This window comes from Atractosteus spatula, chromosome 15 (assembly GCF_055471065.1).
Source record: "Atractosteus spatula isolate fAtrSpa1 chromosome 15, fAtrSpa1.hap1, whole genome shotgun sequence".
Lineage (NCBI taxonomy): Eukaryota > Metazoa > Chordata > Actinopteri > Semionotiformes > Lepisosteidae > Atractosteus > Atractosteus spatula.
In genome coordinates, this window is record NC_142720.1 from 14276230 (window position 1) to 14301967 (window position 25738).

Consider the following 25738-nt stretch of genomic DNA (forward strand, 5'->3'; position numbering starts at 1 on the left):
GCAAATTTGATGAAGCCAGACTCCTGAAAAAAGTTTCCATCATGGAAAGACAAACTTGTTACAATCAACCTCCCGACTCTGCAGATATTATAAAGGGATAAAAATATGGCTACAACTTCAGTAGCTCACCATATAGCATAAACAAGCAAAAAAATAAAAGGTAACAAAAGATGCCTCTTCTACAACCATATTAGTAATTTTAATAATAATGATTCCATATCCCACTCTTTTTCAAATCTACCCCTTATAACTTTAGAATATGGAAGTGCAATACATTTTCCATTTCCTATTCTGCAGCTGAAAATAGTGCCATTTAATACAAGGATGTCTTGGGACTTTCAAATGGACACTGGTCGTCTGCTGCTCTGCAGCTGGAGTAGAAAAGACCTGCCTTGCTGTGGGCATAGACAACAGAGCCCAGCAGCTTCCAGGTGCCTCCTCTCCTGTCCATCCGCACCATACGCAGGATCTGCAGGAATCGGAGACTTCTCAGTGCCGACGTAGCGAAAATGTTGCCCTGACTTCCAGCAGAGACAACGGCCACAGAGGCGATGAGAACAATGATATCTGGAAGGAGGCACAATAAGAGACAGATCAGACAATACTTAATAACTTATTATTGCAGACGATGCAATACATTATGTGTATTGAAGGGGAAAGAACTTCAGAATTTGTTTTAGAAGTATATGGAAGCCAGTGAACACGTTTTGATTTCTTAAAATAATATTCTCTTGTTATAAAGATATAGTATTTCAGATTTCTGTACTATTTCTGTCAAAGATAGCCTTTTTATGGTTTGTGTACAGGGGTATAGTTAAGGTACAACTATTCATCATTGTAGTCATATTAAAATACCAACCAGGGAGTTGAATGTAGAAAGAAGATACTTTAGAAATCATGTACCAAAAATCATTACAAAAGAAGTTAAACTGACTGTTACGATGAACATAATGTTGATATGTTAAGTGGGTTCACCAAACCACATGAAAAAGGATTCACATTAAAATAGCATAACTAAAGGATAGATACCATTTAACCACCAAATCAATTTCAGCATGCAATTTCAAATACTTTTCATTTCGAGCAAGTGTTTAGCACGTAGGTACTGACAGGTTCACAAGCTTATTTCCTGCCTTAAGCTTTAGTTCCATAACACTGATCAATTGCTACTGTCTTCATTTAATTATCCCAACAATGTTTTTCTGATGCCACCCATGGAAATCTATATTTGCAAGCATAAGAGGGAGAACACCTGCTAATGATGTAAAGGCCAGGGCAATTTATTTTATTAACATCTACAAAGTGAGACACTTTCTCGAAGACTTGGAAAGGGCATGGGGCACCACAGGCTAAATAACTACAGCGCAGTTCCTTTTCTATTGACGTAATGATAATTAACAAATTGATATAGAGTTCAGATTCCCCTGCTGTGTGTATAAAGACCTACAGAGCAGAAAGACCAAAAAGATCATCATGCTTCCACCATCCATCTCAGTTCAGAGCCAATATCAGCTAATAAAAAACACACGATTTCTGAATCAGTGTGTGGGGACAGATACCACATACTGTATAGTAGAAAGTTGTATTGAACCAGTGGTTTTGACTAAGTCAATTATCAAGGAGGAACATGGATAATCATTGAAGACAGTATTTCAGATGGCACCAAGATTTAAAGGCTGCAGGACATTTAAGAAGAAACCATTCCTTTTTAAAATAAATTCCCCCCACACACCTATCCATCTTCTAACTGCTTCAATCCAATTCAGAGTCATCCGGAAGCTGAAGCCTATCCCAGCAAGCAACAGGACCAAGGTGGGATGAACCCTGGACTGGACACCAGTCCATCACAGAGCACAGACAGACATAGACATGCACACACTCACACCACAGGTAGTTTTCCCAGGAGCCAATTCCTCTACCAGTATATATTTGGACTGTGGGAGGAAACCAGAGCACCCAGCAAAAACTCACACAAACCCAGGAAGGGCATACAAACTCCATGCAGATTTCACCCCATGTTTAGAATTGAACCCAGAGTCCCAGCAATGCTGACCACTGTGCCACCCTGCTGTTCTACCATGTTACACATATAAAAAATAAAATTACAGTTAGCAACTTCCCTACTTCTTTTTTATTCAGGGACTGACAGTCTTAAAGACTGGATGTTTTTCACAGTTTTTTCACTATTTCTAGTAAAACATACTAGAATCCATGTGTCTCTTGTAAATGGTGTCACATCACATTAAGAGGGGCCTATAACTGCAGAGAATTAGAAAGAAATTAGGGACAGATATAATCATTGAAAAAATGATCCTGTAATGGAAACGAAAAAAATTCATTACAGGCAAGCAAATGTTCTAACAATATTTTTATGTTTAGATCTTATCAATCTGAGAAGTTACATTTAGATGCCTAAACACGCTTTGAAATTGAATTGGCTGAACATCACATGTACACTTATTTCAACAACATCTGGACTTCTGATTTATCCACTTTTGAATCTGCAAAACCATCCTGATTCATGCCATCCGGTCTGCTGGACCTTTCCAAAAGCTGATGTGTGTGCCATGCACTCATGGTTCAAAGGAATTCGCTGGTACTGTACATAATGTGATCACACGATCTTCTTCCTTCACTGTTTATGTCATTTTGTAGATGTTTATAAAAACCTATGTTTCAGTATTTACTACACAATAAACAACACAACAAAAAGTATATTAAAGGTGAAATATACTGAGAAAACACTTTTTTTATTTCGTAAAAGACACAGTGCCATTGCAAAAGCGTAAACAAAAAGTGTTCGGCAAGTGTGTGATGTATACTACGCACTGTGTTAACAACAGTAAAATCATAAGTTTTTACTGAGGATTTACGCTGGTCAAACAATTTCAGACACAGTATAAGTAATGTCTTAATGACCAATATTCTATATTCTGCAGATGTTTGTTTTTGGTATTTTAATAACCTCTAAGATCAAATTTTAGAATTGAAGAGCCTTTTCCGCTGCAGTATTCTACTCTAGTTTGCATTACTCCACAGAAGTGTCAATACAATTGATATAATCAGTCCAAGAATTAGAACCACAGTCAATAAAAAACATAAGCATTTCTTTGCATTTTAGCTAGGAAATTTCCACAAAATAATCACACACTAAGCAAAGCTTTCTGGCAAGACCAACCCAAGAGGAATAATCCCTTCAGTCATTACCTGTGGTTTTGCAGCTCCTCTTATTACACCATAAAACTTGTGATTACACTTCAGCTCTCTATAAGTCTCATTGGTAAGCGCTTTAACTTGCCTGGGATCTAATCTAGCTTCTGAATTTAGCTGGGGAGGGGGGTTACACATGGCTGTAGGTAACTGCTGCTTTTGATGTGTTGACACAGACACCTTCAATTCCAGAGGAATCCAGTTTCTATGTAGTAACACAGAGAGGGTTATCATAAATCAGGGCCTGCTGTATTAAGTTGCTGGCACACCACTTGCAGGAAATTCTTTGGTCACATGGATTTATTTGACCCAGCATATGGAGGATGCCACTTCATCCAAAAAAACAAAACAAAACAAAGCAAAGAAAAAAAACAATTCACTACAGCCCTCTACTATATCTTCCAGCTAGCCGCTTGTCTGTTTGAAAAGTAGTCTAAGATTGTGTTATGAATGGTGTTCCTTTGAGGTGAGATGTTTTTAAATGGCAAAGTGGTTCTCATACCATTCTTTTATCATACCATCACTTTTGAACCGATCTTTGAACCTTTTTATTTAGGTAGGTTGACCATTTAATCTAGTGTCTCCTTTTCTGAGCAAATGAAAGAAGCACAATTTTAAGCAAGATGATTGCTTGCAGTCCCTGTGCACAAACAACTTCAGTGTTTAATTTCACAGATGGAGCACATGAGAGACACGTATATGATTTATTAATAGTCTTGTATAACCACAAGGAGTTTGGACTTTTTAATATGGGTGAGTGGAGTTTTAAAAACAAAAATGACTCATTTCCATCTCAAAGCAAATTCATTTTCAACATTTTCATCAGAAAACACTATTCTGCAGTTCCAGTCAACATTTGAGGAAGGTAGCAGCATCACAAAACAGCATTAAGTATGCATTTTCTTATTGGTCCTTGTGGTGCACCTTATCTTTTTGTTGAGAGCTTGATTACTCCATTTTGTAAGAAGTAAGTTTTTTCTAAATGACAATGAACTTAATTTTTTTTGGATGTATCCCATCAGGAGTATTCATGCTGAGTCTGCAAATGTGCTACATACAGAATATTGAGATTCACACTGAAAAGTGATTTACCGATTGGCCCCATCAGCTACTTTTCTATTCATTAGCTTTGAGCAGAGTGAACCAATTGATCAGAGAAGTAGATTCTCTATGCTTATGAAATAGTTCAATACCGTATCAGTGGTATAAAGTGCGTAATGGAATACCACACTACATTGCCCTTTCTCTTTTATCAGGTGTATAGCTTACAGTCTTACACTGATCAAGTGAGGCATGGTTCTATAGGTGGACAAGTAATTTAGCACCTAATTAGTTTACTCCTTAAACCTACTGCTTTTCTTGATGGTGACTGTAAAAAAATATCTGTTGTTCATTAGAACATGAAAAGCTGTGTGGAGTTGTGGTTATAGTTTGGAAGAACTCCCAAAGGTTTTGGGTTTGAACTCTGGGCCGTGCTCTTGTTGCTGTTATTGGGCTATTTCAATTAGATCGCTTCAGTAAAATGGACAGTTACTGTATATAAATTGTCACGACTATGCAGTACACTGCTCTGGAAAAAAAAGTGGTAATTGAATATCAATAATAATTCAGGCACAACTGACAGATTTTATTAGAAGAAAGCAATACAAGGTTTGATGACAAAAAAATGCTATTCCAGAATGCACTGTAATAGTGCTGTAAAGCACTTTGAGAAGCCACCTTTAAAGGTTTATTATTATTACAGAAGGCAAGGGTTGCAAGCCACAAAAATAAAAAAATGAACAGAAAATAGAACTCTAATTCCTTTTACTGTCAGCTGATCATCTGGATATTACGGGACAGAACTGAAAGGCTCTCAAACCAACAGGAACAGCAAGACCAGGGTGGCTGTTTTCAGAAAGGAAGTTGACATTACTGCAATACATCACAAGGATACCTTTCAGAAGCGTTAAAATTACACCTAGCACTGGGTTAGCTCAGAGAAAAAGAAATGTCATTATTATTATGTCTATTTTTTAATTCTGTAGGAATTCTAATGTTCTGTAGACATCAAATTGAAGATTATTTGCACTTTAGTAACATGGATGACAAAACTGTGAAGTATAACATTTTGTAAAGCTACCTAGATGAGAGTAAACTCACATCATGTTATGGAGAGGGGGAGGAATCTTTTGTACTCTTGGTTCTAGAAGTGTTCAATGAAACTCTAGAGACAGATGATATTTGAGTGCTGAAAGTGTAAAAGTATATAAAACATTTCCAAAAACTACAGCTACAGCCTGCTCCCTAAACAACTGTGTAGTACACTTTTTGTAATGTTGCCTTTGAACAATGTGATCTATTGAAACAGGACTATTTGTGTCTTCAGATCTTCTCATGGCCCATAATATAAAACATATTTTTGTTTAAAATACAGCAAAATGCAGAGAGGCTACCAACCAAATCTTCAATCCTTCACTGCATATACCCACTTTGAGCCCTTCAACGCACCTGTTGCCTTGGAGAGCTCTGCCTTTTTTGTGATAGTGATTTCTGATCACACAGCATCATGCGCAAAACAGAATGCAGCAAACCCTGAGCTTTCCCTGTAAAGCAGTGCATTGCATGAAATGAAGCCCTTTTCAATAAGCATCAGGTCCAAATGAGGACTTCATTATATTCACAGAATTTAATGACTAAAAAATGCTTACCTATGACACAAAATGGCTTTCTTGCAAAACGGAGCCGTCCTTGCCACCCCCTGTAGCGGCAGCAGCAACCAGCAGACCAGATCCGAATGATGTACTCTAAGCCGAACACGACGATCATGACGAACTCCTGAGAGGAGACAGGAAACACAGCTCAGCTGAAGGGGTAACAAGTTCCTCCTCTCTTCTTATTACATGTCTTTCTTCAAACTAAGTTACACTTGATAGAAAAACTAAATTAATTTAAGACAGTATACTCGTAGCGGACTACAGCTGTGTGTACTGTATCTTGTACAAAGTCTAAGGGCAGTCCTTCATTCTGTGTGTTCTTTATTCCCTAATTAAATAAAAAGAAATTGTTTCTCAAACAGTGAGTTGCATATTTTCATTACAAATGACGATTCTGTTACAATGTTACAGAAAATTGCTTTTTTTAGTGGTAAAGGGATTTATTTTTATATAAACACAATGGGATTTAATTATACTTCTCCAAACACAGTAGGATGTAATACATATAATTGAAATGGGACTTTATGATCAAATTCTAATTACTGTAACATTACACTTTACATTACATTCGTTAATGGTTTGTGCTCTACAACCATATACCATTAATAAATTCTTTATTTCCCAATGTAATGATACTGTGCAAAGGAAGAAAACTTCCCTGTGGTCACATATTGAAATATTTGAGCGTATAAAGCAAAGATAATAGTTGCAAAATCATATTAAATTATTGCACACTAACATAACATTTTCATTTTATTAAGTTGTTATGATGACAATACAGTTCAGAAACATGATGGAATACAACACATATAACAAAATAGGATTACAATGAAGGAAATGGAAATTTTATAATACACCCCCTGCACTACTTCAAGTTCATTCCTTGGTTTCAGTTCATACAGCTTTATCTTAAAGTTTGAAAATGTACTAAATTGTGTAATTATCATCAAGAAGAAATCAAAATATAAAACACAAAACACAGGACATTAATGAAAATGCACACAAATACAAACAACACAAATACATAACCATACACTGGCTTCACATTCTGCATAATCTACAGTTAACTATAATTCGGTTCAGATTGCTCTATGTGACTTTTTTAAAGGTAATCCTATAACTTTCTAAATGAAAGCACAACATTATTAGTAGTTACTACATGTTACTAAAATATTTTTTTTTGGCAAAAATGCTTCTTGTTTTTCTAATAACAAAATCAAAAATGTCAAATCTTGCAAAAAAGCAAAGGGAAAACAGTACACAAGGCACAAAAAAGCAAAGAGGTTGTGTAAAAGGTTGCAAAAGGTGACAAGTACGTAAATCAGAGACCAGTAGTAGAACTCATGACCTATGATCTCATCTGTTCTGTCTCTATTAACAGCTATGAAAAAAAACAATATGCTGGTGGAAACGAGGGATAAAGGGAAGTGATTTACCATAAGATAATATTGATTGTGTTTGATGAATTGACTGCCTACTGTTGGCAGCAATAGTGCTTATAGCTAGGTTTGCATTTGCTATTGAGGAATAAAATGGAAAAATCAATATGTGTATGCTAATAAAAGGTAAGCTGAATACTGAGACATGCTTTTAAATTACAAGACATGATGCCCTGTTTGCATAACACAGAAGTTCAACTGAGAGAACTATTGCAATAATGTGCCTCTTTGTAATTGTAATCCAATTAAGTCTGAGTATATGTATTTGATTTATATTTAAAGAACAGACTGGAAGAAATACAGTATCCTGTCTGTTAGTGACGACCAGCTAATGACAGGAAGGAACTTATTTCCATGAATTTGTTCTTTGTGTATTAAGGAGAGTCACTTAAGATTGTATTCAAGGACTAGCACTAGTTTGGTCTTGCCTAACTTAACAGTCTAAGATTACAGGAAGACCTAGTCTATGAAACTACCAATTGTAGAGATAGTTTTACATTTTTTTCAAAATTTTAACAAGCACAATCAAACACAAATATTGATCTTAACATAAAACATCTCATACATAAAACAGACAAAATATAGATGCCTATTATATTTTTGGATTGTGATTCATTATGAATCTTAACTCAAAGTCCTTAGTTCATCATAATCATTAACTCCTCACTGAAAGATCCTCAATAACTCTAAAACATCCATGAGTGTGGCTTGAATAAATGGCACTCCTTTTATATTTTCTTTATTTAGCTTAAATCTCAAGGCGGCTAACTTTAAAGCAAACATCTGCCATGCCCCGGAGTGCAGCTTGACTTCTGATGGGGGAATAAAAGAAAACTGTAAAATAATGAGCATATAAATCACATTTAATGACAAGCTTATTAAACGGTGTTCTGTTTCAGCTCACCAGGATGAGAAGATAACGGGAGGAGAGGTCTTGATGGACTGGGATGGTGGAAAGCACAGACAGGACCAAGCAGCCAAACACCAGAATAAACCTGTAAAAGAAAGCCAATAGCTTAGTGTTGGGAGGTGGCACTCATTTCATTACTGCAGTAATTTGAAGGGGAATCTCCGCAACACTGCAAACCAAGCTCCTGAGACCTCAAGAGGACAAAGTAACAGTGCAAATAAAAAAAAACAACAGAGGGGGGACTGGGTTGTACATTCATTTCTACAGTACCATGATATTCTTTTGATATATTATTCTGACATCCATTCAATTCTTAAAAAGAGTCCAAATCAGTTATTCCATAAAATAATAACGCAATAATGCATACTATTCTAAAATGTTATTATTATTGTCATTTAGATTATCATAAAACAACTATGTTTGAGTTATAAAATGACAGAATACATTAACTACTGTAGTTGAGGGCACTGAGGTTCCTCCAGTCTTCATGCTACCTTTATATTTGATGGCAAAAAATAGAATAGATAATAGAATAACAGAATTTATTTGGTCAGGGCACCCATTGGTTTGGATCAATCAGGTAATCCATTGTTAACTGAAAGGTCTGCAGGAAACCAGCCCTCTAGGACTGGTTTGCCATTAATGATGTCTAATCAGACCTACTGTAATTACAAAAAAGAGAATACAGAAAGACAGAAGACAGATAGACAGGCATGGTATTTAGGGATTTATAACATGAGATTTATATTAAAAACCAAATATCCCAAAATTAATAAACTGTGGGTGACCTCAATTATTTTTTTTACCTGTGCAAGAGCTCCTGTTTAGAGGAAACTTATTTTATTTTAGAGGGTGAAAAGATTTAATGTATACAATGACTTCCTTTATTACTTAAATGCTGTGGAAATGCGAAGCAGCTTGACAACAAAGTTGATTGTGGAAAAACAAAGCCAAAGGGAGGGAATGATTTACTCATGGAAACTTAACAGTTTTGAATTTCAAGTCATTTGGTTTTTTTTTCTTACATATAGTGGCCATCTTTGAAGCCTGCATCTTTGTTTGTGTTTTTTTGTCCATAATCAATTCCATTAATCTAAACATAATATGGTACAGTACCTTGCTCTTGTACCAAGAGACACAACAGAAATAATACAGTACCTTTGATGTACTCCTATTGGATTGATTATTTCCAGCTAAAGAGAATTTCTGAGGCTTTCAGACAGAACTGAGGCTGAAAGTGGCTTTTCACTTTCAAGGAAACATTGCTTGGACATTCTTAAAACCTCAATAACTGGATTGCAGTGCGGGTAAAAGTGCCAGTGAGATAAATATTTAACATAAAAATCAGTAAAACTCATAAAAGTGATTATAAATGATAATAATTAGGTAATTCACTTCCTACAGGGTTTGGAAGTGTTAATTCTGAGAATTCCAGTCCTTAGCATTCGCATGTAAGAAAATTATTTTCAGATTGTGAATCCCCCATCACTTATTTCAACCACAGTGGAAAAAAGAAAAAGTTAAGCCTTAGCATTTAGCTCAAATATCTCTAATCTGCCATTTTCATTGTTTTTTTTAAACACAGCAAAAGATTAATAGTTAAAAGTACAAAAGGAGAGCTGAAAGCTGCCTTTAATATTGTCAATGTTCCCACTTTAACTGTTTGAAAAAAAAACTAAAAAATCAATTCCATAAATTCCAAATGAAGTTATGGGGATTATTAGGAGGCCATGATTGGTAAAGGTCAATGGGAAATTTGGCCAGGACACTGGGGTAACTCCCCTACTCTTTTCAAGAAACACCCTCGGATTTTTAATGACCACAACGAGAGTCAGGAACTCGGTTTTACATCTCATCTGAAGAATGGCACCTTCTTACAATATAGTGTCCCCGTCACTATACTGGGACATTAGGACCCACACAGACTGCAGGGTGAGCACCCCCTGCTGGCCCCACTAACACCTCTTCTAGCAGCAACCTTAGTTTTTCCCAGGAGGTCTCCCATCCAGGTACTGACCAGGCTCACACCTGCTGAGCTTCAGTGGGTTGTCAGTTGTGATTTGGCTAGTGGCACATGCTTTGCGGTCTGCGGACCCCCAGTGGCCGTGGACCAGCACCCTACAGGACGAACCATAGCGCCGCCTACATAAAGCTGTATGATCATCAATAGCTTATAAAAGAATATAGAGTAAACTCATCCACGATTCTTAACATAATATGTCACTAAGATATTCAATGTGTAAAAACAACAGTAATAAAAAAGTGAGTGAATCACTAATTAAAATACAGAATAATGTTTGATTACTGAAAATCCTCGATCTTGCTTAAAACACCCTTGTGAAGATCTTACATAATCAGTGCTCCTGCTTGTTTCTGGACTGAAAGTGTGCTCTTTATTTTAAAATTCAAATGTCTGTATCTTGCTTGTTTGTTTTGCTGAATAAACAGATGGTCAGTTCTATCACGCTTTTTTCTACTGACAGTAAAACACTGGCCTTGGGCAAAGAACTGCAGCAACTTATTCATCCTCAGTTTCCAAGATATTTTTAGCCAGAGAATTGTATTTTTCTTCTTTTTTATCACACCATCACATCTCATCAGTTCAACACTGTCTGTACACATATGCACCAGTCTGAAAGCATGTGCTTATTGCAGTGCATTTGGGTAACTTGTTCCAAGGAATTTGAATTTGGTTCTCAGATACAATCTCTCACAGCTACCCTCAGTCCATCTCCATCAACCAAAAAAAAATGGAGCTAAGATAAATGCATCTGTAGTCATGATTCTGTTCTCTTAATACTCCAGTTTAATACTTAATTAGGGACGAAGGTAATATGCTAGTATTTTGTTATTACTCATGTTATACATAGTTAGGATGCATTAGACCTACATGGTTAGCACAGTATATCCCCTGGAGAAGATATTTAGTCCAGATTGGATAGACAAATCATTAAAGACCCTGCTGCAAGGCTTCAGCTAGTGAGACAGGTCTCCATATACTGCAGTCAGCTAAAAAAGTCACTTGTCTGCCCATCTTACAGTAACTATTCCACCTTTCATATAGCAGAAATCTTGCAGCCTAAGGCACAGATTTTATATAAGGAACTACTTCTGCTGACTTGAGTTTAAAAATAGAAGCATGCAGCAATTCTTCCACAGTGTCAGTGGGTATGCTGTATACAAATATTAAAAATTCGAAACCATTTGAATCTAATTCACCTAACACACATAATAATCAATTTAAAAGGGAGAATTTTTAAAATTGCAGAAGGTTTATGTTCTTGTCTTTCTGTCTTGTCTCTTGCCTAGACCCTGCCTTATATTCATTTATAACAATTAAAATTAAGCAAAGTTTTTCACATTATTATTTTACTTAATACCAAAAGTACACATTTCAAATCTATAAATATTAGCAAAATTAGAGTATTATGCATGACAAGCTTCCCACTGCAAGTTACAATTTATACTCAAGAGGTCTGCATATCTATGTGCTAGATTTCGTTCTTTAATCAGTCCTTAATGTACAAGTGAAAGGATAAACAATACAGATGTTTAATGACCTTGATTGTCTGAAGTAATTTTATAAATAGTAAAATCTTCAACAAATCCTTAAACCTTAATTAATAGTACTCTTGATTAATGTCTCTCTCCTCAAAGCCATAGCCATACGCCTGTAATCAGAGGCAACCAGTTCTCTTAAAGATGTTGATAAGTTGCAAAAGTGATAATGTCATTTAATACTGTATATCCATTGTAAATACAGATACATTGGTATTCTTTACTGGTTTATCCTTTTCACTCAACTGATACATTCCAAATGAATTCTAATACGCAACTTTTCACTACCCGGTAAGATTTGTGTTAGCATTTTAAGTCAATTTCTAAATGATGGCACTCCTTTCAAGGCCTAGTCTCCCAGTACTAAAATAACTTGAGTAAAGACCTTAACAGGATGAAATACACTGTCTAAGCCCAAATCTGAGAAGCTAGTGATCTGAGAAACTCATCCAGCCATCTTTTGAAAGAAGACAAGGTATCAGCTTCAACAAAGCATGTTACAGAGCCCCATGATTCATGTTTCACTGTCCATTCTGAATTGGGATGAGGTTGAGTTTGTCAATGATTTTAAGGATTTGAAGTACCTGAAGCAGATCTTTCTTTTCAGTACAAGCCTAAAAAGATTTAGTTCTTTTAGTCTTTCAGTGTAGGACATTCCTTAACACCTGGAAATCTAGCCAGGAAATGTGTCCAGTTGCTCTTCTCTGGAGTGATTCTAGAGGCGACGATGACAGAGGGTCCATATGTCAACTATGACAGACATAGCAAATGATAAGGTGCAGAAGGTCTTAGTTCTGTCTCTTCTTTTCTCCACCCTTCCTCTCAGCCCCAAGAAGAGAAAGCATAGTCAAGTACATAAAGGATCACTTTAGGTGAACTGATCAGTAAAATGGTTCCAGGAAACTAAAATAACAGGCAAATATCTTAGAAATCAAATTTTCCACATAATAATAGACATGGCAGCAGAAGTGAAATCTAAGCTAGTAAAAACATAGGAAAAGGAAGGGACACCACCATAACTAAACAGCTTCAGGTATATGGTTTTGTACTATACAGAGCCACTAGTTCTCAAACAATGACTCTTTCATACTAAACATGGGCATATTGTAGGTGCTTGGCCTCCTTCAGCTGCAGAGAGTTGACTTTCTGAACCTACTCAGGATATCCTGTTTCTAGTGTGGTCTTGCCTGTGATGAGAAGTTTTGGTTTGGATAGATGAGGGGGACATAGAACCATAAAAGCTGGAGTTGTGAATTCAACGCAGTTCACATGAAACGTAGGCCTTAAGCACAGCATAATGTTCATCTGCTGTTTTTTTGCAATTCTTAAAGTACTATAGAGAAAAATACCACAAATACTTGTCAAAACCTTAAAAGCATGCCTTCTCCTTCTATTATTATGTGCTTTATGAATGAACCTTGAAACAGAGAATAAATCAAAGAGCCACATTTTCCAAAGAGGCTTATCTAGTAAAGTCTCCTTCTAGAATAGAATATCAACATGGCTTTCAACTGGAGTTCAATGTTTTGATGCCCCTTTGCTTGAGGTGACTAGGAGATCCCACAGAGAAGCCAAGTGTGTCAGAATGCCACAAAAGAGAAACACAACTGCAACTTGCGTGCGATTTGTAGGACTATGTATTGCAAAATGTGAGCTGTGGCTTTTCTCAGTACGGAGTATTTCTTTCTGGTGTTTCAGTTTTGAGAAGTCAGTACAAAAAACGTGCAAGAAATGACGATGACATAAAAGAAAAAAGCTAAACTGGTCATAAATAATTACTGGATATCTCAACAGGTCATGTAGTGTAAAAATACTGGATAAAGCTGCTTCAGCAAGACAGACTTTTAGATAAACAGATCATAATAAAGTTATTACCATTCCCCTCAAAACAAGAGAAGCATTTTGTAACAGCGGCATAACAAGATGCAGTCCCATTTATAAATGGATCTTCTTGAAAGTCTTTCAAAATAACTGTTCACCTTTAAAATTGGGGGTTAGTTTGCACTAATGTTTCCATAATTTTAAAAACACAACTTTCAACCAATTAAGAATAAACTAAAAAAATAAGAGATCACAAAAAAGAGGATAAATATATTGTAATTAACTGTCACAGTTTTTGCTCAAAAATCCAATATAGTTAGTAAAATACAACTGGTAAAGTAAAAGAAATGTTTTTTCTACACCATCAAAACTGTATAAAAATAATCATTATTAGCCAAAATTCCAAACTATTTTGGTATAACAGGAAATTCTAAAAATTACACATGACAAGACTTTAATATGATGATGCAATATATTGAAAAAATCTTTTTGGGTCAATAGTGACTAAATGCCGTTTGCACAAAATGCCAGGTAAAGGTGATTTCAAAACTGGACCACAAGCACTAACAACTTCCTCAAAGACTGATTCTGACCTTAAACCTTTCCTGTTTTAGACATAGTGAAGGACACTCACCCTTCTCTTTTAATCCACTACTTCCCAAAATAGACTTATACCAAACAAGAGCTTATGATATATAGTATAGGCACTGTACATACTGTACGTGATTATTTAATCACATCATGCTATTGCTGTTAAGGCTTTCCTTTGAGGAAGGTGTGTCTAAAATTGAATTTTCCTCTTACACCTTTTCACTTAACACACATTCATATTTATATTAATTATTTTATAAGTAGTTTGAAAGTGTTGATTTTATACATCTAAGTAAATATATACATTATATTCACTGTACTTGTATCCGCTCCATGCTCAAAAATACAAGGGAATAGTTATTTTGTACACTAGAGGTCAGTCTTGTTACCTTACAGTCCAAAATATCAAAAAAATATAAGCATGCCTATTTAAAATATAGCTAGCCAGAGCACTTTTCCAAACATAGAAAGAACATGCAGCCTACACACAGACTGACTACTCTAGAATGAAATTGAAGTGTTAACCACAACAATACCGTGGTACTAGGATCATTATACTCAGTTTCCTGTCCTATCTTATAACCATTTTATTATCAGAATGAAAAAAGCTGTAACAATGCCACAGAATAAATCTGCATATTTTTGTTAAAAGCATATTGGGCTTGTGGGAGTACATTTGGGCACAAACAGTACAAGCCATGCATGTGAGTAATACATTATTATTCTTTTATGGGCTACAGGACTGACCATTAAGTACATATTCCATCTGGAGAATGATCATCAATTGCAATGGCCTGGATTATTTCAGAACAAGAGATGTTGTAAAGTGAAATGTTAAGCAATACAAAAGGATGTTCATTTTTATTTTAAAAACAGTCTTCCAAATTTCCAAATTTAATGCTGTGTGTATATATGTGTGCTATGCATATCCAATGTGTTTGCTGGTGTCAGATTACAATTTACGTAAAATAAAAGTCACTTTCATTAATTGGTTCCAATTGTCCTCCTCTTAAATCAGAGTATCAAAACCAAAATACCTCAAAATAAAATAAAAACACAATTTTATTGATTGAACATCAAAACCAATAATTCTTCAATTTGTTTAGACCAAAATCTCTTATACTACATCCTGTCCTACTGTGCTGAGCTCACAAAATTGTTCCACTTGAATCAATTTACAATTATGAATACATTTCAGCACATATCTGGTAACACCAATATCATAATTAATAATGAAGATAAACTATGTTTTTCCTATTGAACAAAATCATTTTCCTTCACCTTTCTAGGCAGGTAGCAGTCCGTTACAATGGAAACAAAGTTTTTCATAATGTTTGCTACTAGTCTTTTTTATACCAAAAAATGATATATTCTGCACACAGGGAATCATCTGTTTTTACATGCTAAGGAAATGATTCGCCAAAGTATTATAATAATAAATGGACAAGAAAATGACAACATAAAAGAGCAGACACTGCATTTTAGAGTGGAAATAAAGCAAAAAATCCTTGGGCCAAAAAGGAGTTGGCTCTTCCAGCTGTTCCAGTCTGTGGCCAGTAAATTTTCCTAAGATAATTCATTTTCCATTAGATTAATATGATATATAAAGAGGGTCACTGTCCAAAACGTAATATTGTCTGAATTATAACAGTTGAATTTTGAATTATTGAATGCTTTATACAAATACTCTCTGTACATCTGTATTTAATATTTTCTGAGCTCCTAATTACCTTTTTCTGTCTGAAACTGAAGACATGAGTACTGTATCTTATTACAGGTGGTGCTAAAGAGTTTGCGTTCTTTCTGCTGCCTCTTTAGTGCTTGGAACCAGCAGACAAACCTTTAAATATGGATTACTATTAATGCTCAATTACAAAAGCACATCTGGATCTATGTACAACTGAAAACACATAGAGTGTGTGGTCTCCCACTTCTTTAAAAATAACCCTAAAACAAAAGTTTTGCATGAGAGAAAATCATGTAATGGATGATGACTTCGCTAAAACATAAATAAAACTTGAAGCTTATAGTAGGCTGATGTTCCCTTTGTGTATGGAAATTCATATTATATGTCTTTTGTCTTATCACAAAGTGATTTATTTGATTTGACTGTTAATTGATTTGCAAAGGTACCTTGGAATAAAAACAAAATTTCCATAGTCTGTTGGCAATGTGACTTCCTCCTTGAGTTATGTAATGGCTTCATTATTGCTAACGTTGCAATCAGCTCTTTGTGTGTATTAAAAAAAATATTTATTCCTTTCCACACCAGTGCTTGTGAAGCAAATAAATCTCCAGGTTTGACAGTAGAAAACTGAGCTTTTTTTGGCAGCTGTTTAGTAATGGGAATAATCAATGTGCTTGATCAATTTCAAGCATAAACATCACTGCAATATGATTAGATGTGTTCAAATTAAGCTACATTTCTTCATGGTAATTTTGGAATTATGCAGAATTCCACATGAGTGTTGAAAATATTTCCCATAGAGAATAACTCAGAGTACCTAAAAGCACAGTATACAACTAAACAGGTCTCAATGAGAAATAGCTTTATTGTATATTAGTGTAATCTTATGGAATTACTTGTTCATTTATTCCAGTGGCCAGTTCAGTCAGTTCAGACACAACACTAAACCAGCTGTTGTACTTAATTTTTTAAGTATGACTATTAAACTGCCTTAGAGCCTCATATAGGATTGTGATTTATGGAACAGATGAAAGCAGTAGTAAGAGGGGGGACTTCTCCTTTGAAAATGTCGGTGTAAAGGGTCGTGAATGCAGGGTCAAGGCCTAGCGGTTCTGTGAGATCTTGTTTTCCTGCTGCGGTTTTTCTAGTAACCCAAGGAGAGCCGAAGTTCAGACACTGAGTGAAGTCATCTTTTTCCTCACCCCGGTTTCTGCACCTCTGACCCTGACCAGCACAGTACCAGTCCTGTCAGATCCTTTTTCATACACTGGCAGAGGAGGTTGTTGGGGCGGAGCTGAGGACGAATATTATGTTGGGCGGTAGGGTGCAGAGGGTTAGAGCTGCATGTCATGGAATGTTTGTGAGGAAGTCTGCTGCTTCTAGTATGTCTGGCTCTTTTACACTGACTGTATGCCTGGACATTCTTTTGGCACTGCTAATATATGCCTGACATCTGTAATGATTTCTTTTATTAAATATTGAACTGCAAAAGCAGCTCACTGACACAGCTTATGTCTTTAAAGGAGTACCATAAATTTAAGGTGATCAATTTCCATTTCAAAAGCTTTCAACTGTCTTTTTAAAAAGCGCTCTCCTGCTGGGAAATAGGCTGGTGTACTTTGGCTGCTTTTAGGCTACACAGCATGTCATAACAACAGCCTGGCACTTAAATCCTACTGTCCTTCTTCTACTGTTGAGATTCACAGACGGCTAAAATGAACCAAATTCTCTAAAGAAATTTCCCCAGAAACAACCTAAGATGAAACTCATCCAGCTCAGATTTTGCCTGTGTTATTTTAGCGTTTAAACTGAAATCTACAATTTGCAAACTTTGGCAAACGGTCCATTTGTTCATCAATAATTAGCAGCTGGGGAAAAATAGTGAAAATGTGGCCGTTTTTTAAATTGAGAACACGACAGACACAGAGTCATGTTTAATTGATTCCAGTTCCATCACTGCATTTGGCTCTGATAAAATAAATGTCAACATAAATACTAAAGAGGCTAATTTCATTAGGCTGCTCCCATTCTGTGTAAACGTCTGAGATGCTGGTATATTCTGCAGTTTATTTTGGAATATCTGTGTTACTCCACAAGCGCAGTAATTAGCAAATTCCACACAATGCCCTTGTAAAGCCTTTAATACTGGGCAAAAAAGATGAAAAAACTTGCTCATCTTATTCATCCCAAAATGCAGAGAGCATACACCAGCGGCCTTTTCCCACTTTAGCAGAGTTTTCTAAGACACTTTTGCACTCAGGTGTCAATGTCATCTTTCCTGACTGCCTGCTCTCCCTCACAGATTTGCATAGTGATTTAATTGCATACACATATGTTCCTAACTGCCATGTGCCATTCAGTGTTTGCTGCATTTGTGTGAGCTAAAAACAGTTTGGCTGTCATAATGGCTTCAATTCATATTACAGTGTTATGCAAGTTTTTTTTTTTTGTTTGGTTTATGCTTTAAGTACATTGATGGTACATACTGTACTCGCATTCTGTACATCTGTGAAGGTAAATCTTTAATTTGTCATGTAGTCCACCTTCAAAGCTATCACACCTTCATTCTTATTCTGTTATAATGTAGTTATAGAAACTCTGGTAAAAGGGAAATATTGGTTTTACTGACTTACCTTGCTATAATGTTGATTATTTCATCATTGGAGTCATTAAGAATGCTGCTGTATTTGGCTGCTGTACTTGTAATGCACAATAGTGACCTGAGCAACATCTGATGATGCACAATGTCTTGGTACCCAGACATCAGCTAAAGTAGAATGATAAATATAGCTGGATGCCTTAAGTCTAAAATACACTCCCTTTATGCTGAAAAACACATGCTTTATGAAAGTATGCAAGACTGCAGTTTTAACATTGCACTACTGACTGTCCCTTAGGGACAGTAATATCTGACAGGCAGCATTGTAAAAAAGTATTTTATAAACATTTGCCTCTCAAAAGTATTTCATTTATAGATAACTTAATACAGGACTTTTCATTTCTTAAACCTTGATTAAGAAAGTTCTAAATGCTAAGAATGAATTCTAAAATGATGAAAGTATCCACAGAACAGAAGGTTAAAAATTAAGCCAATGTTGCTCTTGTTTTTCTCCACTGAAAATGACATAAGCCTGTTTCTCATTATTTTCTTATTCTGCGGGTGGTATCTTAAGTCTGCAGCAAATCAGATGTTATAATTCTTTTATGAATGGCCCTTAACCTTTATGCAAAAATCAATATATAAAGACAAACAGAAGGATGTAGTTAATCATATATAATTAGTTTAATTAAAGACCAAATTTTTTTTTCTAGACACAGAATCCTTCTGTACTCTACATCATCCATTGAATTTATTTTATCCGAAAAGATTAGCAGATTAAAATGGGGGAAATATGCTTTAAATGTCCTTTCTTGAAAAATCATATTTTCTACTTTGCCCACTGTGGAGAATTGTAATAGTGAGGATTGATTCATGACATGGGAGTCGGGAACCTAGCTTTTAACAATCATTCAAAAGATGTTATATTGCTTGTCTTTGAGGACATCTAGGATCAGCCTCCAAAATCAAGTTTTTCTTCTGTCAAAGTAATTCTTGCACACCAAACAGAGAACACTCCTTTACACAAAGAGTTGCGGAAGTATGGAATACACTACACAGCCATGTCACTGCTGATATTCTGACTTCAACAAACAGTTGGATCAGATCCTCGAATCAATAATCTACTGAAAAACAAGATGAGCAGCACAGGCACTCATTTGGAACCATTCTTAAACAAAGCCTCAGATAATTCTCAGCACCTGGAATATACTCATCCAATGTATTCAACTGCTTATCTCCTGAAAGACATCAGGGCAAAATAAATTTAGGAGCCAAGGTTACAGGGCTGTGAGCTGTCCAGGGTGCTGAATCCACTGATTATAAATGTTTTATAAAGCCTCAAATAGCATTTTATTATTGCGGAGGTTTGAGTTGGGAGCTATGTCAGTGTGTATCAGTTACATTAGAACGAGCAAAGCTTTATTTCTATGCTGAAAATTAGAAAGAAGAAAAACAATGTTTCAGCTGTAGAGGCTGCTTCAGCTGTGAGGAAAGGTGACATTGCTCATATCTGAAAAAGGTGCTTCAGCAGAAACATTATTTCTTCGTTTTACTTTTCAATGTGGCATTGACCTTTTTATAACATTGTTATGATTGATATATAACTGTTCATTTTATTACTGTTACCATTTTATAGAATATATTGGTAATAACATCGTGCAGACGGCGTCACTTAAAGTATTACTTATTACTTACTCTACTTCCAAAGAACAATCTGAAACCTTTCATTCTAATACCTGCATGTTGTATAAATTTAATTCAAAGGTAATCTCAAGGAGATTTATTGAAGAAAAAATCAGTCTAACTTATGTAGTTACTAATAAGTTGTTCTAAATATATTAATATTTAAATTTTGCTTGTTCTACCATATTTTAATTACGCTGCAGACCATTAACGTGATAAGAATCTGGCTGAATAATGACTGATTCAATTTATCATTTGCACCTAACTGGAGATCTGGACAAGACCAAGTATGGACCACACAGTAATCCATAATCTTCTAATTCATATGCACTGAAAGGACCTGTTACTTGTCAATGCTACAACACAAACAGACAATGGGTCCAACACAATGACTGCTTTCATCTTTCTTCTGAGTTTTTACTACAGCCCCTTTTCTCCTTTCTTCTATTTAAATAGCTGCACCTACAGTATATATTTTTATTCCTAAGTCTCCTAAGTAATACTCAGGCCTTTCATCTATGTTATCTTTAATCCATTTCAAAACTGATAAACACTGAAGGCCACTCAAATTATTTCTGTTCACCTATCAAACATAGCTGGTAAAAATGATTGACTGAGCAGCATAAATCATTACTGTAGCCCAATATCTACCACTAAAAATTAAAAATATTAATTGGAGGTCCCATGGCTTTTAAAGCATTCAGCTTTGTTATGACTGCCTTATAATTAGTATTTTAACTGAAGGTCAAACTAGGTAAGAAGAAAATCTTCTGTTGTGTTTTTTCTGTTTCTAATCCAAGTAGTATAACTGATAAATCAAATGACTTTACTTTGGACAAGGTTTAAAAGAGAGATAGAGAAAGAAAGACACTGTACATGTATTTGCCAACACTTTATTACCTTATAATCCAACTGTTTATAAAGTTGGGTACAGTATTTTATAGCACAATCAGTTATATAAAACATAAGGTTTTATATCTAAGCAACTACTTGACAAAACAGAATCTAGCCAAGGTTTCTAACCGTAGATTAATTACTTGGGTCAAACTGAATTTATATTCAGTTTTAAGAACCATTTGAGGCATGGATTTTAAGCAGTATAGTTCAATACTTTTATCTTGATATGTTATCAGTTATTTTATTAATTTTCCACTGAGTATCAGCTGAGCTTCTATTCATTTCCTAATATTCCTCTGATCCAAGACAGCATTTGTTTTAGATCTTTAAACTTTGGTTTTCTAGATCCGTACAATTTCACCAATTTATATAAAATTGGAGCAATAAAAAGCCTACGTGAAAACAAAAGTATTTTTCTTTTCATAAAAAGACAAGAGTTTTATCTAGGTGTGTGATGAGTAATGTGTTGCATTCTGTTCCTTATATTACATTGGTGCTACTGACTGCCTTAAGAATTGTCTATCAATTTAATCATTCAGATATGCAGCATAATAAAACACAGTCTTAAAGATCTAATGGAAAAATCACCCCCTAAAAAACTTTTCAAGCCACACATCACTCACTCTCCAACATTTACGGAAATGGAAACATTTTCTGGAACTATCACTTCGCCTTTGGAATTTTTTTAATGGGTGTGGGCTGTGCATTCCCTTCATTTCCACTGTACCCAAGATCATATAAGAAAAGCAAACAGTTGCCTTTCCTATTGCTTAAAGGTGGCTTTCTTTCTGTGACATAGTAATGCTTCATCCTTGTGAGAAATGTAAAAAATGTACAAAATACCACTTTAGCACTGTTAATCTAACACTTCGCAAACAAAGCTGGGTCTCATAAAACTGCTTGCTTTGACAAAAATTCACCAAACCAAAGAGAAAATTGCAGGAAATGGGTCTTTATATAAACCCTGACTCTATGACAGGAGTTCATGCATTTCATGAATATATCATCTGAAATACATATAGTCACGAATGCTGTAAGTTTGCACAGTCTTTATGAGTAATTAGAAAACGTAAGGTAAAAAATATTTTGAGTCCTACTAGGTACTGTAGAATTAAATACTGCAGACATTGTAGTAAAAGAAAAAAGTTTATGAATAATCAATCAACAGAGACCTAGATCAAATCGGACTTCCAAGCCATCTAAAAAATGTAAAACCATGTAGCTGGCTTAACCAACTGCTTGCCTGGAACACAGTTTTAGCCCATAGCCCTGACGTCACTGGTTTGAGCCTGGTGCATGACAGCAGTGATACTGAGTACTCCTGGGATAAGGTGGACTAGTCAGCCAAGGTTCTCTTCGCCTTCAGTGAAACTCGTGTGACTTGTGGGGTGCCTGCAAACTGCACTGATGCCAGAAAAGGATATGCTGCTGCTTCGATTGGCACTAATTCTCCTGTTTAATTCTTCTGGCTCTGACAGGTGTGTACGTTGGAGAAGCAGGTCTGGAGGTACTCATTATCCCCCTGCAGTTAATGTGTTTTATCTGAAAAGCCTTAAATTTCCTGTACTTTTGTAGGGTTTTTTTCTGTGAGGTCTGGAGACTGAAGCCTGTGTTTGGTGCATGGGTTTTTATTTAATAGGGAACTTACTTCTAATATTCTTTAAAAGGCAAAGTTTTCAATTCTGCAAACTCTTATTGGTGAATGGCATTCAATTACAACTATACACTCAATTTACAATTACAACTATGAAACAAGGATGTTGTCTGTGAACACCAGCCATCTCATCCTTATAGAAGAATGTAAAACTTTTGCCTTTTGCACCACTACGAAAAGGTCTGTTTCCATCCAAAGAGCAGTATGTACCAGGCAGTGCATATGTGCATGAGCATGTCTGGCGTGACCAGTTCAAAGTTATTAAAGCTAAGAAAAATATTTGTCAATACTTTTTTACACTGATATGCTGAAATATATGGAAGCTGATTTCTCTCATACTATTGATGGATGATTACAAATTATGTTCACAGCAGGACAGATTTTTGCTGTTAAAAAGAACATGCAGAGCAAGCACAAAATGAGTCTGCCTGCTGTGATCTATTAATTTCGGAATAATTTTATTAGGCTAACTACAGTATGTGGCTCACTGTCCATTTGCACCTTGAAATTGGTTACAGGAACACAACAGGTTTTTAATTAATAGACATAAATGCTTAACCATACAGTTTGCAGAAGGCAATGGGACAAACATAACTTTGTCAGACTCTAATGATCTAAACTGAATTTTACATCACCAGAAGCCCCGAAACACCAGCCAAATTTCCATGATGTAGCAGACTTGAGTGGCTTTGAAGATGTGAGCCAGTAGACTTTTACTATTAGGGAAAAGAAAGCTCTTTTCCATGAGATGAATACAAATCCTACTTTAACAGGATCCAGATAAAAAAGCGTCTAACAGCTGACAAGGTTAATAAACTACACTGGCACACGCAGCATCACCATCAGGTTTCCATCAGCTCTAATTCCCAGGCTTGCCCTTTTTCCTCTGACTTCATGTAGCTGTGTTAAACAGATGTCAGGCACCATTTGACTGCATATGAAGCATTTTAGAAAAAAAAGCAACTTTTCTTAACCATAAGAAAATCCACTCTTAGAATGGGTATTAGTATAGTGATAAAATAAACATCTGCCTTTGCAAAGACAGCGTCAGACGGGCTGGAGTAATGTGCATGGTGACCTAAGATGTTTGTGTAGTACACCCAGCCTTTTCATGTGCAGTTCAGTGTGCGTGTTGAATATTAAATACTTTTTCCTATAGCTCTTTACCTCACCTGTTCTGAAACCCAGTTAAATGTCTAATACCCCCTGGCCATCAACAAAAAGCTTCATTTAACCGTATGACATGAACTGTTTTATTAAGAAAACAAAACAATTGCATCAGTGTTCTCTCTACTGTAACAGTGAAGAAAAAGACAATCTTTCTGTTCCAGTCTAATTTCTTTCTTGTTTAATACTTCCTGACCAGTGCAATTCTAACGCAGTGAAGGTTACGTGTACTATGAATGTTTTCTCAGGACACAGTTCATTCATAAATCCTAAGTGTGTACAGGCTGTTGTATGATAAGAAGCTATGTAGTGGGTAAATACAATAGACTCCAAAATGACATGGGATTCAAATTAATCAGCCGGCTTTAGAATTTTCACGTGTTCCTTATAGGGCTTATTAGATTTGTATTGTTTTTAGAATTAAAAGCAAAGCACTTGCTTAATTTGAATTGACTATATTTCACACTAAGATAGTTAACACTGTATTTAATACTGATAACAAAACATGTTATTTTAATGCCTTTTATATTACCATTTCATAAAACTCTATAGTAATATAAAATACAACAAAACAAAATCATATTTTGTCTAAAAAAACTCTCAAAGTATGGAATTTAATTTAAAAAATAATGGCCTTTTTTAATTCTTATTTTTATCTTTGCTCTGTATACTCAAAAGTATTCTACTCAAATTCCACAGTCAGATTTTACCTCTTTGTTTTACCTCCCTCTTCAATTTCATTAGCCTGGAAACATTCTGTCCCTTAAAGGCTTGCCTGAGGCTACACAGAGGTAAAGTGGCTAGTTTTTTTTAGATACCTTACCTTTATTTTTGGATAAAAACAGTCTATGGAGCTTTGTAAGACAAAACTGAACTTGTCACAAAACCTGATCTAAAAATCCCCTATTAAAAATAAAAGCTTTGAGCAGATCTAGCAAAAGTCTTGTGTCTTTAATGCTGCATAATACAAGTTATTTAAGTGCACAAAGACCCAGAGAAATATGTATATAGGAGAAGAGTCAGGACAAAGTAGTTAGACAAACACCTGCAGTACTATTCTGCAAGTGTGATAAAAACACTTACCAATAACCCAGGTTATGCATTCAGGTGATAAAAAATTGCCTCTCGTTCTCTCATGAAAGCTATTAGTTGAAATGAGAGTATGGATTAAGAACTTTAAACTCTATCATTGTGCTCAGTGACATTAAACAATTCTTTGCACAGTTGCATTACCACTGACAACTCCTGCACAGAAATTTCCTTTTTATGGTATTCTTTGGTCTTCAAAGACTTGTGAAACTCATCAGACTCTAAGAACAATTTCTGATGTAGGTTTAAAGAAAGGATATATTACTCTCTGCCTACCAAAAACCCTTAAACATTTCGTTTATTTCTTATTTTGTTGCAAGTTCATTTATGTTTTACAGCTAACAGTAATAGTGCTTGAAGCCAGCATCTTTAGTTCCTATCACTACCTTTGAGATTTACGTAAATGTAAATAATAGTTCCGCTGAGATTTGTACTATTGTACTGTATATGTCAGTATGCTTCAGTTTTGAGAAGTTTTGATTCTATGACTCTTTGATTCTATGATTCTATGATTCTCAGTCATGGTCCTGGAGTGCCAGTATGTCTACAGTGTTGTCATCCAGCTGGAATCTTTACCTGAATCAGCTTGTTATTGGCTTAATTCAACTAATTTACCAATAGATTGGTCTTCAGTTCCTGCTGTTCTTAAAAGACCTAGACCTATTGCAGACACACCGGCTCCCTAGTATGTGGATCGAGATTAGAGACCCATGGTTTAGAGAGAAAACCTCTAATAG

At 35.5% G+C, this 25738-nt stretch overlaps 1 protein-coding gene across 2 annotated transcripts in view; it reads right to left on the reverse strand.

Annotated features, from left to right (window-relative positions):
* Nucleotides 1-25738, reverse strand: part of kcnq5a (potassium voltage-gated channel, KQT-like subfamily, member 5a) — a 147976-nt gene that overhangs the window by 23955 nt on the left and 98283 nt on the right. For both annotated transcript variants that reach the window (XM_088934315.1, XM_088934316.1), the window contains exons 2-4: nt 8250-8340; nt 5901-6027; nt 392-567 (exon numbers count right to left, since the gene is read on the reverse strand). In XM_088934315.1, the coding sequence (XP_088790441.1) occupies nt 392-567; nt 5901-6027; nt 8250-8340 (394 nt within the window). The remainder of the gene's footprint in view (nt 1-391; nt 568-5900; nt 6028-8249; nt 8341-25738) is intronic.